General features: G+C 42.7%; 1 protein-coding gene across 1 annotated transcript; it reads right to left on the bottom strand.

Annotated features, from left to right (window-relative positions):
* Positions 1-11,021: 11,021 nt before the first annotated feature.
* Positions 11,022-11,288, bottom strand: LOC111827355 (stabilizer of axonemal microtubules 1-like). The gene has a single exon (XM_023759391.1). It carries the CDS (start codon positions 11,286-11,288, stop codon positions 11,022-11,024), a length of 267 nt encoding a protein of 88 aa, XP_023615159.1.
* Positions 11,289-15,060: the final 3,772 nt, after the last annotated feature.

Below are 15,060 nucleotides of genomic sequence, written 5' to 3'. Positions count from 1 at the left end.
AGACTGTGCATTGATTATATCATGCCTAACAGGAGACCCTCTACTGCATAGTAAAGAAAATGTTATGAATCATTGACTAACATTACTGACTCAAAAGAGAATTTTTTTTTAAGTTATGAATCTTGGACAATAATGGCATAGAGGTATCAAATGTCAAGGCTTTTTTGCTATTTCTTTCCTTACTAATCAAATCCAAAATACTGGAAAACAAATACTTGAGTCTTTGGACTATATACAATTTTTTGAAACCAATAATCTTATTTTGTTGATGATTTATTCCCAAAATCCAGCAAAGTACTTGACACAAAGAATATCTTTGATAAATGTGTGAATGAACTCATTATATTTACCCCATAGAACTTGTATGCTATAAATATTTACATCACTATCATTAGCTACAATAAACTATCCATTAATTATCCAGTGAAATGTAATAACCTGCATTGCAAGCTTTCTTGCAGAAAGCCCAACACATGCTTAAACCAAGAGGCAAAAAACAGTGTCATGGCTTAAAACATGGACTAGCCAGACAGCCTAGATTTTTTTAAAATATATTTTATTGATTTTTTACAGAGAGGAAGGGAGAGGGATAGTTAGAAACATCAATCAGCTGCCTCCTGCACAGCCCCCACTGGGGATGTGCCCACAACCAAGGTTCATGCCCTTGATTGGAATCAAACCTAGGACCTTTCTGTCCACAGGCCGATGCTTTATCCACTGAGCCAAACCAGTCAGGGCAAGACAGACAGCCTACGCCCTAACTGGTCTGGCTCAGTGGATAAAGCGTCGGCCTGCAGACTGAAAGGTCCCAGGTTCGATTCCGGTCAAGGGCATGTACCTTGGTTGCGGGCAACATCCCCAGTGGGGGTGTGCAGGAGGCGGCTGATCGATGTTTCTCTCTCATCAATGTTTCTAGCTCTCTGCCCTTCTCCCTTCCTCTCTGTAAAAAAATCAATAAAATATGTAAAAAAAAATAAAAATAAAATAAAAATAAAAGACAGACAGCCTAGATTTTAATCCCAATTCTAAGGATGACCTTGAACCCTTTATTTAACTTCCCTGTGCCTTATAAGTCAAGTATGGGTGCTGATAATGGCAGAAAATGCCTTGTTCAGTATGGATATTAGCAGGAAAACAATGGCACTCTAAGTGTTTTAGGAGAGTTTCATGAAGGACTATTTATATATTTGTGAGCAAGGAATCGGAGCACCCTGAGCTAGCACTAGCAAAGAGGCTTTGCCACCCCTAAGTGTAATGGATAAGAGGAAGAAGCTGTTACCAGGACCAGAGAGAGTGACTGTCTGAGAAAACCTAATAAACAGAAGCTACAGTCTTTGAGAAAAAGAGGCAGCCAATCCACAGTCACTCCAAGGGATGGAACTAAAGTAGTAAGTATCATGACCTTCGCTTTGCTTCCACCTCCTGATCTCATGCTATAAACCCTTATTGGCCAAACACAACCAGAAATCACAAGACAAAATAGTAATCTCAAAGGTCAGCCTCTCAAGGAACAGAGCAGAATCTGGAAGGACAGAGAGTATCTTGAGGGATATATAGAAAATGAGCATACCTCGTAGAGTTTTTGTGAAGACTAAAAGTGCTAATGTACATAAAGTCCTGACAGTAGTGTCTAACACGATGAGAGTGCTTGCATTATTCTTTTTGAGTAGAGCAACAGTATAGCAAAGACCCGAAGCCACACTGCCTAGAATCAAATTCCAGTTTTGCCTCTTACTAGGACCATGATTTTAAACAAGTTTCCCCAACATGGGGATAAAAATAAACACCTTGTGGAGTTATGTGATAATTAAGTGAATAATACACGTAAAGCACTTAGAACAGTGCCCAGTACATAGAAGTATGCAAACAGTTTTATTATTCTGTTTACTCAAGAACTGTTGACCTAAACGAAATTTTGATTAATTCTGGTGCAACAAAACCTGAAAAACAATCCCACTTCAACTGAGGTATTTCCCTATTTATTCCAAAGAATTATGCAGAAGGCTTGTCAATATACCCAGTGCTACATTATCCAAGAGGTCAATGAAACACATGTTTAGGGTAGGCTCAAGGCAGGGATAGAGCAAATAATGGGAGAAATAAGGTTAATAGAGAGAGAAAAGTTGAGCTTTGATGGATTTATCAGAAAATCTAGAGAGAAGTCATACCTCTAAGTTTCAGGTTACTTAGCACTGGTTTATCTATACTAATAAAAGGGTAATATGCTAATTAGACCGGATAGACCAAATGTCTTCCAGACATCATTCTGGACGTCCTTCCTGACAAAGCTGGGAGTATGGCCGGCCTGCAAACTGCCTACAGCCCCTCTCCCAGGCTGGCCCTGCCCCCAGCGGGGACCCCTACCCCAATCGGGGGCATGGCTGGCCTGCAAACCCCCAGCAGCCCCTCGCCCAGGCCAGCCCCACCCCCAGCAGGGACCCCTACCCCAATCCAGGGCCCCCTTCAGAGCAGGCAAGCCAGCCCCCACCAGTGCACCAGGCCTCTATCCTATATAATAAAAGGGTAATATGCAAATTGACCCTAACAGCAGAACAACCAGAATGACCGCTAAACCAGTCACTATGAGGCACACTGACCACCTCTTGGTCCCTTTCCCCAGCCGTCAGGCACCAATCACCCGATGGAGAACAGGGACTGGGGTGGGTGGTGGCAGGGGGCAGGGCCGGCTGCGGGCAGCTGAGAAAGATGACCCTGATCACAGGCCAGGCCTAGGGACTATACCCGCACACAAATTTCGTGCACCGGACCTCTAGTTTTGAATAATATACTAAGAGTGGGAAAGATGAAGGTCATACTCTTTCCAGTACTTGGGGTGTCTCCAGGTCTTCATCTAGTGCTGGGACACCATCATTTGCCTTACCTGGTGTGTGTGTATGTGTGTGTGTGTGTGTGTGTGTGTGTGTGTGTGTATACAATTCAGGGATAATGCAATCTCTTTTCAAGGTGCAATGAAGAACAGGGGAGCCTAGATGAAAAAGGAATATAATAATTGGACACAATATATAAAAGCCATTGTGTTGGGCTCTGTCCAACATGTAGACCTTTATCGGAATTGCTTTTATTTTTCATTTGGCAAAGTCTCTAAATAAATCAGACCCTCACACTCAACTTTAAACACAGCTTCCCAAGAAAAATATCTCACTATTTCATCTTTCAGGAAAAAATGCTACACACGAGAATTTTGAAATTCTTTATATTTCAACAAACTAAACATTTCAAAAGCAAACATTTCATGGGTTTCTCCATTGAAAGGGGAAGTGTACACTTTTTATAACTGGATGTTGGCATTCCCAGATCTCTCTGAATTTTATGGTGACAGAGAGCACACCTTTTAGGTGTGTGAGTATGCTTCTGGTGACCCTCTGATCAGTTATGTTCTTGTTGGCTAAGATTGAGAAAGAACAGTTAGATTGGGTGGAAGGAGATGGGTATTTAGAGACAAAGTAACTGAAGAGTGGACCGGCCAGACCAAGCCTACACTGCAAGGTACCTACCCAGTTTGCCTTGGAGCCCTGTCTTCAGCCTGGTCAAACACAGAACCCAGAAGATGCCTATTCCTCTTTCTTATTCTTGGATACCATCGAGGAAGATGCTCTGACCATTTAAAACCCAACAGCCACATACCATCTCCAAAGGAGGAAAAGAAAACGCTCAGGTCCCCACATCTCCTAGAGTTAAAATTTTTTGAAATACATATTTTGAGTTCTTCAAAAAAAAGTTTAGTTCTCAAAAACACTGTTTATAATAAATCATATGTCTCTGTTTTTAAATTGTAATCAACTATATGGTGAGAGCAGCTCTTTTATAAAAACTCTAAAATTAAAACAACCACTTAACACTCCAACCTAATGCCTGCAGTAAATCAAATGTCTTTGTTGTTTAGATTTTAGCTGCACAGGTCCATATAAAAAAGGAGTTTTAGCACTATTTATAAGAAGAATTGTCTCTCCAAACCCATCCAACGATTTTTTCATTCTTTAGGTAAAAACTTCAGCAGGAGCTTAAGTGGGGTATAGGCAGGCTACCAATAACTTTCTGTGCCAGAAGTTATATAGCAAGGTCAAATTTTAATGTACACACAAATGTACAGCAGCTTAAAAGAAGCAGTTGTTCAAAAAGGTATCTGATAAATCATTGCCAAGGGGCTGGGAGGGAAGGGAGGGTTGTTGTGTTAAACCACAGCTCTGTCACTAGTATGCTGTGTGACCTTGGACATATTACTTAACCCCTCTGCCTCTCAGCTTCCTCCTATATGATTGCTCTACTACTCACCCTACAGATCCGACTCTTCATAAAACAGTCCATGTGCACCTTTCCATTCTCCCAAAGAACTCTGTCTCATGACTCTACAAATCTCTTCTAAGAAGAGCAGTATCCCATGGCTATTCTTCCATAGACAATGCAGTTCAAGTTCACTATAACACGAGAAATACAAACTAAAACTACACTGATATCCTATTTTTCTCTCATCAGACTGATACATATTTGAAATATTGATAATATATTTTGCTGGCCAGGCTACAAATGAAAAAAGCCTGGAAGCGATAGGCTCTAGTCAGTAGCAATGAGCAGCATAGCTAGTGCTCCATCTTGTTTGCTAAATACTATTCCTTACTTAAGGAAAACAGAGCTGCTAAAGAAATTGCTGGCTTCAGGGCTGTCTGGGAAAGTAGAATATGAGCCTGAAATATCTTATTAGGTGAAAAAATAAATGCTCAAAAAACTGATGAGAACATATCAAAAGGACACTAGAACCATTTTGAAGGGGTTCTAACTAGCCAAATTTATAATAATTTAGCATGAAACCATATAAGGCTAAATAATAAATTTCAACCTATTAAATAAAATGGGAATTCATGAGTCAATACTGATAATAAATGGATAAATAGGGGAGTAAAGAGGGTTCTTTCTCACAGTAAAATTCCAACTGATAAATGTGAAAGGAATGGAGGATTTTGAAAGTCATTACTTGACAATCATCACAGTAATAACTGGTACAGGTAAGAATCATCAATGGTTGATAAATTTTGAGGAGAAGGATATTTGCATGGCCTCAAAATGTCTCCTTGATTGCTTATTAGTTTTATGAGAGAAAATAGTAATTCTAAAGTAGAGAAACCAGAGGGTACCTTGACCAAAATTGAAATCACCAGTGAAAAGCAGACCGAACATCATGCACTTCCTGATATGATGGCCTCATGTAGTATTCTGGCTGAGAATGCATAACCTGAATGAGATTGGGATGAAATATTCAGAAAAATCCAAATTATCACACATTCTATAAAATGCTTGGCCCATTTTCCTCAAGAATGTCAGTGTTCTAAAAGGGAAAAAAAAAGGCTGCCTGTCTGATGGGGCTCAGTGGGAGCGTCAACCTATGAACCAGGTCACAATTCGATTCTCAGTCAGGGCATATGCCCAGGTTGCAGGCTCAATCCTCACTGTGGGGTGTGCAGGAGGCAGCAAATCAATGGTGCTCTCTCATCACTGATGTTTCTCTCTCTCCCTCTCCCTTCCTCTCTGAAATCAATAAAAAAAATTTTTTTAAATGCTGAAAAAAAAACTGTCTCAGATTAAAGGAAGCTAAAGGATCGTAGCAATTAAATACAAGATGTGATCTTACACTGGATCCTCTATTAAAAGGGGAAAATAGTTTTTAAAGGGCATGATTGGGCAGTGGAAAAAGTTGAAGTGTAAACTGCAAATTAAAGTATCATCTCAAAGTTTGATTTCCTAAATTTGACATCTGTACTATGCTTATATAAGAGAATATCCTTTTCCTTAGGATATACACAAGAAGATTATGGGAAATAAAGGGACATGATGCTTGTAACCTATTCTCAAATCATTTATGATAAAAAATAAATTATAATATTTTTTTAAATATACAATTTATCACAAACTGGAACAGATAGAGTATGAGATTTAAACACAGACTTTAGTACAAATCCTCTCCTCTCCACTAACAATAACTTTTGACTTTGGGGCAAGTTTTAACTGTTCATAGCCTTAGCTACCTCACTTTTAACTGGAGTAAAAGGATTTGTCTTATAGTAGGTTGTGAGTATGAATAAGATTATTATGTCTTAACAAGTACCTAGCAAAATAGAAAATACTGAATAAACCACTAGCTTCCTCTTTCATCCACCTCTTTGTTCTAACTAAATGCTTGGACATTTTAGAAACTCATAAACTTTTAGGCTTCTAGCATACAATAAAGTAGGTCCAAGTATTGTCATCCAATGAATAGAAGCAGCCTCAAATAGTTAACACCCATGTGGCAATCCAATGTTCTGTGTCACTTTCTGTGTAGAACAGTTTCATGAGGCCGTGGAACATTCTGTGATGAATTTGGGGTGATCTGGATTTGAACACCAGATCCACCACTTACTAACTGTTGACTTTCCAAACCTCGATATTTTCTCGCCTATAAATCATTCATAGTATTACCTTGCATGATTGTTATAAGGAAGAATATATGGAAAATACTTAGTGACACAGTAAATGGTAGATATTACTATTATGGGTATCAATTAATGTCTACTGATTCAGTTTAACAGTCCCTGACAAGAGTTCCTGTTTGTTTGTTTGTTTTCTATTATAAATGAATACATTGATGAGAAGAAAACAGTAGGTTACAGAGCTTATTAGAGTTTTGGTGCTCAATCCTTCACATTTCCTCTTTAAAGTTGCCAATTGAGGGCAGTGCAGTAGTTGCCCTTATCTGCAGTTTTGTTTTCCTCTGTTTCAGTTATCCACCATCAGCTACATCTGAAAATATCTAAGTCATTCACCTCATTTCATCTCACGCAGGCATTGTATCATCTCACATCATCACATGAAGGGTGAATACAGTACAATAAGATAGTTTGAGAGAAACCACATTCCTATAACTTTTATTATAATATACTATTATAATTGCTGTATTTTATTATTAGTTATTTCTGTTAATCTGTTACTATGCCTAATTTATAAATACAACTTTATCATAGGTAAGTATGTATAGGGGGGAAAAACCTAGTATATATGGGTTCGGTTCAATCACAGATTCAGGCATCCACTGGGGATCTTCAAACAAACCCCCCATGGATAAGGGAGACTACTGTGGTTGCTATTCAAGGAAATAACAACCAAGTGGAACTTGCATCCTGATTTATTAATTTCTGGGAGAGAACCCAATAATCTATGATTCCAGAAACTGTGCTGATAAGTAGGGATAAAAAGGTAGCTAGTGAGATAACTAAGAACTAAAGAGAGAGGAAGGATTGGGAACAAAAAACTTCTCATTTCTTTCCTGACTTCAGAGAAAGTGGATAGTAACGGACTAAAAATGGAAAAATGGCCACTCAGGTCAAAGTCATGAAAAATGGCCAAATGACTTGGAAGAGCATTCTCCTGAGAAAATGAGAGTGGGGATCTCTGGAGAAGAGTCAGACATCACCAAAGGCTTCAGGGTTTTCAAGACTGGAAAATTTCTTGGCTTCCTTTAGTGGCCTGAACGACCACAGATACCTCTCTAAGATGGACTCTGAGTTCCCATGTGTACTTCAGAGGTTCACTCTTAGGAATGGTAAACAGGAGGCAAGGGCTTTCTGCTAGCTTCGAAAGCACTATTTATAGAGCTACAGTACTGGGCCTACCTCTTGGGTCGATTTTTCCCAGATGGGTTGTGTGGGGACTCAGCCAATAATGTGTGATTTTCCCATCCACTAATCTATTATCGCCCCTTGGTCTGAGGATAAAAGTAATTAAGAAAGTTTACAAAGTAGAAGATCAAATTCCATGGAACATTGAAATCCCTTGAACCAACCATGTAATTATAGGCTCAGAACAACTAAAGAAATCAAATGATTGAAACTGGACCCCAGAATCTTTGAAATATCATGTCCAGAGATATCACTCCTATTGATGCAGACAGTAGCACCATAATAAAGCAAGTCAAGTGTGATAGGGAACCCAACGTTGAAATTTTGAAAGTACATTCACTTTCCAAATGTCAGTATAAACATCAGAATATTGCTGAGTCCCTCTTCCAATCCACACTCAGAAGAGGCCCAAACCCACCAGACTTCTTGGACTGCCCCAATCTCAGCCAGTCTAGAGGAGACTTTAGGAGAACAGACTTTTGCCTTTTTCTATACCAGCCGTGGGCAAACTACGGCCCACGGGCCGGATCCGGCCCGTTTGAAATGAATAAAACTAAAAAAAAAAAAAAGACCGTACCCTTTTATGTAATGATGTTCACTTTGAATTTATATTAGTTCACACAAACACTCCATCCATGCTTTTGTTCCGGCCCTCCGGTCCAGTTTAAGAACCCATTGTGGCCCTCGAGTCAAAAAGTTTGCCACCCCTGTTCTACACTATAAAGCTGTTTCTTTCAAGCAGTGATGCCAATTAGAAGAATAGCTGAAGCAATATTATGGCATTATCTACTAATATTGGATCAGTCAGCAGGAGAAGCAAGAATTTCCTGATCAAGTAGGCATGGTTGCATATATTTCTATATAACTGCCTCACCTCTTTCTCCTGTACTTTTTTTTTTTACTTGATCTACATTCCTTCCTTGTACTTCCTTTGGGAAGGTTATATAGTCACTCAACTTGGACATAACTAGCCCAGTTCTTCCAATTACTTCTTTATATTATCATTTTAATATAGAAAGAGGCTTGGAGTCCCATTTAGTTAGGCACATATGTAGGCCTTCCTTGGTAGCAACACAACACTTAACAAATAACCTTATTTTAAAAAAATCTTTATTGTTGAAAGTATTACATACGTCCCCCTATATTCCCCATTGACCTCTTCTAGCCCGCCCCCACCCCACGCCCCAGGCCCCAGGCCTTCACCACCCTATTGTTTGTGTGTATGGGTTATGCATATATGCATACAAGTTCTTTGATTGATCTTCCCACCCACCAACCCCTGCCTTCCCTCTGATATTTAACCATGACAGTCTGTTCTGTGCTTCTATGTCTCTGGATCTATTTTGTTCATCAGTTTATTCTGTCCATTAGATTCCACTCATTCCATTAGTATGAGTGTGATCATGTGATACTTGTTTTTCCCTGACTGGCTTATTTCGCTTAGTATAAAAAGAATGTTTATGGACACAAAAAGTAGTTTAGTGGTTGCTTGGGCAGGAGGGATCTTACTGGATGAAAATATTGTTAAACTGATTTATGGTCATGTTTAATGTTACTAAAAATCATTGAATTGCATATTTGAAATGGGTGAATCATGTATATGTAAAATATACCTCAGTATATGTAAAGCAAAAATAAATAAATAAATAAATAACCTTAAAGCCTTTTTTCCCCCACATATTACAATCCTTTGGTCAAAACTTTATAAGAGCTAGGTAGTTCTTGCATTATATCTTGAGATACCAATTGGTATTAAGCTATTTCTCACTGCCCTGTACTTTTGTTTTGGTTCCTTGGCAAAGGTCTCTTTTCTTAAATTATCCTTATACCTTATGCACTGATTTCTAACATACTATGAGAACTGCTTTTACATTTGATCTTACTCCCTGTCACATGGGACTCTCCCAATACCTTTGATCTGTTCACACTGGACCCCGGGTACACCAGACATTCTGTCCACATTGGGCCAGTTAGGGAAACTAAAGAAGTTTGAAATCAGAGACAAGATTCCAGGAGAGACTGGAAAAGGTAGAAACAGGTCATACTGACAAAGCATTGCTAAGCAGGACCCTGATCTAGGTGCCCACTGCTTCACATACTCGAATTAGGCCTCAAGTAAACCATGGTCATCTTTGTTTCCAACCAAGACAGCTGTGTTATCAGAGATTCTAAAGATAAGAATTCCTTGACTTGCTGGACCAAGAGATCATCATTCAAATAATGCTATACAGACCAAAGAAATGTCAGTGTAATAGTCATAAAATTCAGAGCCAAGAGAGGAAAAATTCATGTTAATGAAAAAAAATTGAACCATCTGAAAAGAAAAGATACAAAAAGTTACCTTATATGTAATACTTTCAACAAGAAAGATTTTTTTTAATAAGAAGATACCTTTTAAGATGTTTAATATAGCTGCTAAGCCATGAAAAATACCACCTTCAGAGGAAGCACATACAAGAAAATAAAAGGAGGCTCTCAGGTTCCAAGTTTCCAGCCAAGATCAGTAAGATAAGTACATGAAATATTATGGCTGTGAAATTTTTTTTTTTTTTATATATATTTTATTGATTTTTTACAGAGAAGAAGGAAGAGGGACAGAGAGTTAGAAACATCGATGAGAGAGATCGATCAGCTGCCTCCTGCACGCCCCCCACTGGGGATGTGCCCGCAACCAAGGTACATGCCCTTGACCGGAATCGAACCTGGGACCCTTGAGTCCGCAGGCCGACGCTCTATCCACTGAGCCAAACCGGTTCGGCTGGCTGTGAAATTTTAACCTTTTAACAGTTCAGCTGAAATATCTTGTGCTAGAAAGTGAATGATTCTGGAGCAGAAAACCTTGGGCTTGCAGCTCATGTATTTGTTCCCACCTATGTACAAGGTGTTGTCAGTTCCCTGGGAAACCATTTACTTTAATTGTCAAATGTTTTCCTGTAGTTCTTTGAGAATATCATCACTACCCATGATTTTCAAGCAGATTTTTTCAAAAATAAAACTGTTCTAAATTCAGTTTTGGTAAAACATACTGCTTTCTAATAGAAATTCTTTCAAGACCTCCACCTCACCCTTGTAATTCACAGGTTCTCCTTATTCTTCCAGAACTTACTACTCATCAACCCAAAGTCAACAGTAAACAAAATGAGTGAAAGAAAAGTGAAAGCATGGACTACATTAGTACCTAAGATACTTCCTAGGATGCTAACCATCAAAACCATAACCCCTAGCCTTCTTCCCACAACTCCATTCCACACAAACTTATCCTCCATGATCTCTCTTTTTTTTAAGAGTTAAACAACTTTATTAAGACCAGAAGAGTTAGGATAAAAAGAAGTAAAGCATAAAGTTTCTCAATATTTACTTAAATGTCGGTATTCCTTCCATTTTACCACAGTGCGCTCGAACTTCTTGGTTGGGTTTAAGACTCTGAGGCGGAAGAACATTGCCATATGTAGGATATTTTTCCAAACATTCGGTTGTTGGGCAAAACATGCCAGAATTTCCGTAAATCCTTGTGGTTCTATGTGGACAACGATGTCGCCTGCACGTGCAGATCTGACACAGGCACCAGCTCCGCATGCTCTCCGCCCACAGGGTCCACTGCATGGCGCCTGGAGCAGCCATTGCCCTAGTTCCAATGCACCTGCCATCATCGTCCAGGCAACGAGGACTCCAGGGAGACCTCCTCCATAATCTCTTATTCTTGAACCAGTTTTCTCTACAAAACCTGTGCTGTCAGACCCCAGCCCTTATTTGATTCCTTCATCACTCACTATATAGCAAACAGTGTGAAGATCCATTTTATGTTGGTCTTTAAGTTGAAGAAAATAAATCAAGTTTCTGTTGTCCATGCCAAACATTACTGTTGAGTATAACAGAGTTTTCTGTGGGGTGAAAGAAGGTATAGCTGTGTCCAGAAAATTGTTTCTCATCTATTAATCTCTCTGCCTATATCACAGATCTTTTGTTATTATTCAAAAACACATATGTAGCAAAGCTTACCCTCAATATTCAACCCGTCTTCCATGCCTCTTCTTTGAGTTCTACCTTTTCAAGCAGGGTCATATTGCACTAACAGAGAATCAGACAAGAGAAAGCAGGACTTCAGCTCCAGGTGATTCAGGAACATCTCTTCTCCCTGGCAAAATTAGGGCTGACTACCAGAAGAGAAAGCTTGGGTCCTGTGTAACAAACCCATTCTTCTCCCAGTACCCCCAAACCTTGATCTGGCTGTAAGTTTTTCATGAAAAAATTGCAGCAACCTGTGATATTGTGATTTATAATAAGAAAAAAATATATTTGGTCTTCATCCTTTTTTTTCTGGCAAAGAGCTCCTAAAACCCTGGAATTTTCTAAGAGATGAAAGTCATACAGGTGTCTTTCGTTATATTAATGAAGTGGCTTTGGGATCTCCCTTAAGGATGGGGGCTGGTTGCCAAGAGACCCAAGGGATTAGAGAGTTAAAACTTGCAGTCCCACCTCCATACCACCACCTCCTGGGAGGGGAGAGGGGCTGGAAGTTGAATCAATTATCAGTGGTCAATCATTACTATGTAAGGAAGCCTCCACAAAACCCCAAAAGGACAGGGTTCAGAGAGCTTCAGGGTTGGTAAGAATTGAGTCAAATTCTTGGACATCCTGCAGGTGTCTGGGATTGCTCGGTGTTGAGCTGGAAGCCCCATCCACCCTCACCCTACCAAAACCCTGCTGGTTGGAAATTGCATCTCAGAACACTGAAAGGAACTATACCCTTTATTCTTCTTTTCCCTCTTATAGAAAAAAAGAGAAATTTATAAAACTGAAAGATCCAAAATAAAGGATTTAGTTAAGCTCACTCCAAGAAAAAAAACTTTTTTAAGTACAAAAGAGAGATTAACCCTGTCTTGAGGTTAATGTGATGTTGCATGAACTCACCCAATGGCTCGAGGTTGGAGAAATTTTTCCTCATCTCCTGGACCTGTCTTTTTTTCTTATTCCTGGATAATGTCCTAAATTGCTGTTGTCATAATTAGCTAGCTAAGATTAATAACTAGAGGCCCGATGCACAAATTCATGCATAGGTGGGGTCCCTCGGTCTGGCCGGCGATCGAGGCCTATGGCGGGGAGGGGGGGGGGGCAGCTGGCTCGGCGGGAGGGAACCGGGAGTTTGGCTATGGGAGTACACTGACCACCAGGGAGCAGCTCCTGCATGAGCATCTGCCCCCTGGTGGTCAGTGCGCATCATAGCGACTGGTCAACCAGTCATTCTGGTCTATCGGTCATAACAGCTGCTTAGGCTTTTATATATATAACTAGAGGCCCGGTGCACGAAATTCGTGCACTCGGGGGGGAGAGGGGGGTCCCTTAGCCCAGCATGTGCCCTCTTGCAGTCCGGGACCCCTCCCTTGTTACTGCCCACCTGCTTGCTGCTTCCTACCGCTTGGCTTGCTGCTCCTTAGTGCTGCCACGAAGGCCTTGGGTCTGCTGGGTGCCGGGCCTGCGGGTTTGTGTCTCTGATACCCCCAGCAGCCCCAGCACCAAGGTGGCGGGCCTTGGGGCTGCTGGGTACAGGCCCCCCGTTGCGTGTTTGTGTCTTCTATCAGGCCCCCAGCAGCCCCAGCAGCCCCAGCACCACCTAAATAACTTAAGGGAAACTTTATTTAGTCTTCTTTTAAAAGCAATCTAGTTTAAAAATGAGTTGCAGTTAAGACAGAACAAAGAACATGGTACCTAAGAGTGAGATAGACTGACAGAGGAGAGGCTGGGCACTGGTCAGGGGCTTACATGCCAACTGTTCTCCACCTGGGAAATGATGTAAAATCGGTTTCTTTAGTTTTCTGCTTAATGGTCTTCTCCAGCACTGAGGTCAGAGGAGCCGCCTTCCAGCCCATAGGCTGCTTCTCAGAGTCGAAAATTTCGCCATAGGCCTCTGCCTAGGACAGGACCTCTGCACCCCCAGGGTGCATAAACACACAGGGCTTCCATCAGGTTCCGCTGATCCCGGGCCGGGATGCCTCTCGGCTCCGCTGATCCAGGCGGCGGGGAGGCCCCTTGGCTCCGCTGATCCTGGGGCCGGGAGGCCTCTCGGCTCCGCTGATCCAGGTGGCGGGGAAGCCTCTCAGCTCCGCTGATCCAGGCGGCCGGGAGGCCTCGCGGCTCTGCTGATCCCGGGGCCGGGAGGCCTCGCGGCTCCGCTGATTCCGGGGCAGGGAGGCCTCTCGGCTCCGCTGATCCCAGGGCCGGGAGGCCTCTCTGCTCTGCGGCTTCAGGGCTGTTCGGCTTCGCTCTACCGCTTGGAGCCTGAGTATGCAGATTAACCGCCATCTTTTAGCTTCTATAATTGAAACATTGTATCTTTTGGAGCTGTTGCTTCAGGAGCTCAGAGCCCTGCAGCTGCAGGCAGGAACCTTGGTTTCCTCTATCGCTGGGGCAACCAAGCATCCTGTTCTCAGCTGCCTGGCTGCCGGCTGCCATCTTGGCTGACAGTTAATTTGCATATACTCACTGATTAGCCAATGAAAAGGGTAGCGGTCGTACGCTAATTACCATGTTTCTCTTTTATTAGTGTAGACTAGAGGCCCGGTGCACAAAAATTTGTGCACTCGCGGGGGAGAGGGGGTCCCCCAGCCTGGCCTGTACCCTCTCGCAGTCTGGGACCCCTCGGGAGATAACGACCTGCTGGCTTAGGCCTGCTCCCGGGTGGCAGAGGGCACGCCCAGTCCCTAGGTGCAGCCCCTGGTCAGGCTCAGAGCAGGGCCGATTGGGGAGTTGGGGCGCCATCCCCTGTCATGCACAGAGAAGGGCGGATCGGGAGGTTGCGATGCCACCCTCAGTCACACTCAGGGTAGGGCTGATTGGGGGGTTGGGGCACCGCCCCCTGTCACACTCAAGGCAGGGTCGATGGGGAGGTTGCAGCACCACCCCCTGTCGCGCACAGCGCAGGGCCGATCAGGGGGTTGGGGCGTTGCCCCCTATCACTCACAGAGCAGAGCCAATCAGGGGGTTGGGGCGCTGCCCCCTGTCACTCACAGAGCAGGGCCAATCAGGGGGTTGGGGCGCTGCCCCCTGTCACTCACAGAGCAGGGCCCATCAGGGGGGTTGGGGTGCCGCACCCTGTCACACACAGAGCAGGGCCAATCAGGGGGTTGGTGCGCTGCACCCTGTCAAACACAGAGCCGCAGGGCGATCAGGGGATTGGGGAGCTCCCCCCTATCAGGCACAGAGCAGGGCAGATAGGGAGGTTGTGGCCCCGCCCCCTGTCACACACAGAGCCACAGGGCGATCAGGGGGTTGGGGCGCCTTCCCCTGTCACGAACAGAGCAGGGCGGATGGGAGGTTGTGACCCGCCCCTGTCACACACAGAGCGCAGGGCGATCAGGGGGGTTTGGGCGCTGCCCCTGTCACGCTGATCCCGGTG

This window comes from Myotis lucifugus, unplaced genomic scaffold, assembly GCF_000147115.1.
Source record: "Myotis lucifugus unplaced genomic scaffold, Myoluc2.0 scaffold_153, whole genome shotgun sequence".
NCBI lineage: Eukaryota > Metazoa > Chordata > Mammalia > Chiroptera > Vespertilionidae > Myotis > Myotis lucifugus.
This window is presented reverse-complemented; position numbering and strand designations above follow the sequence as displayed.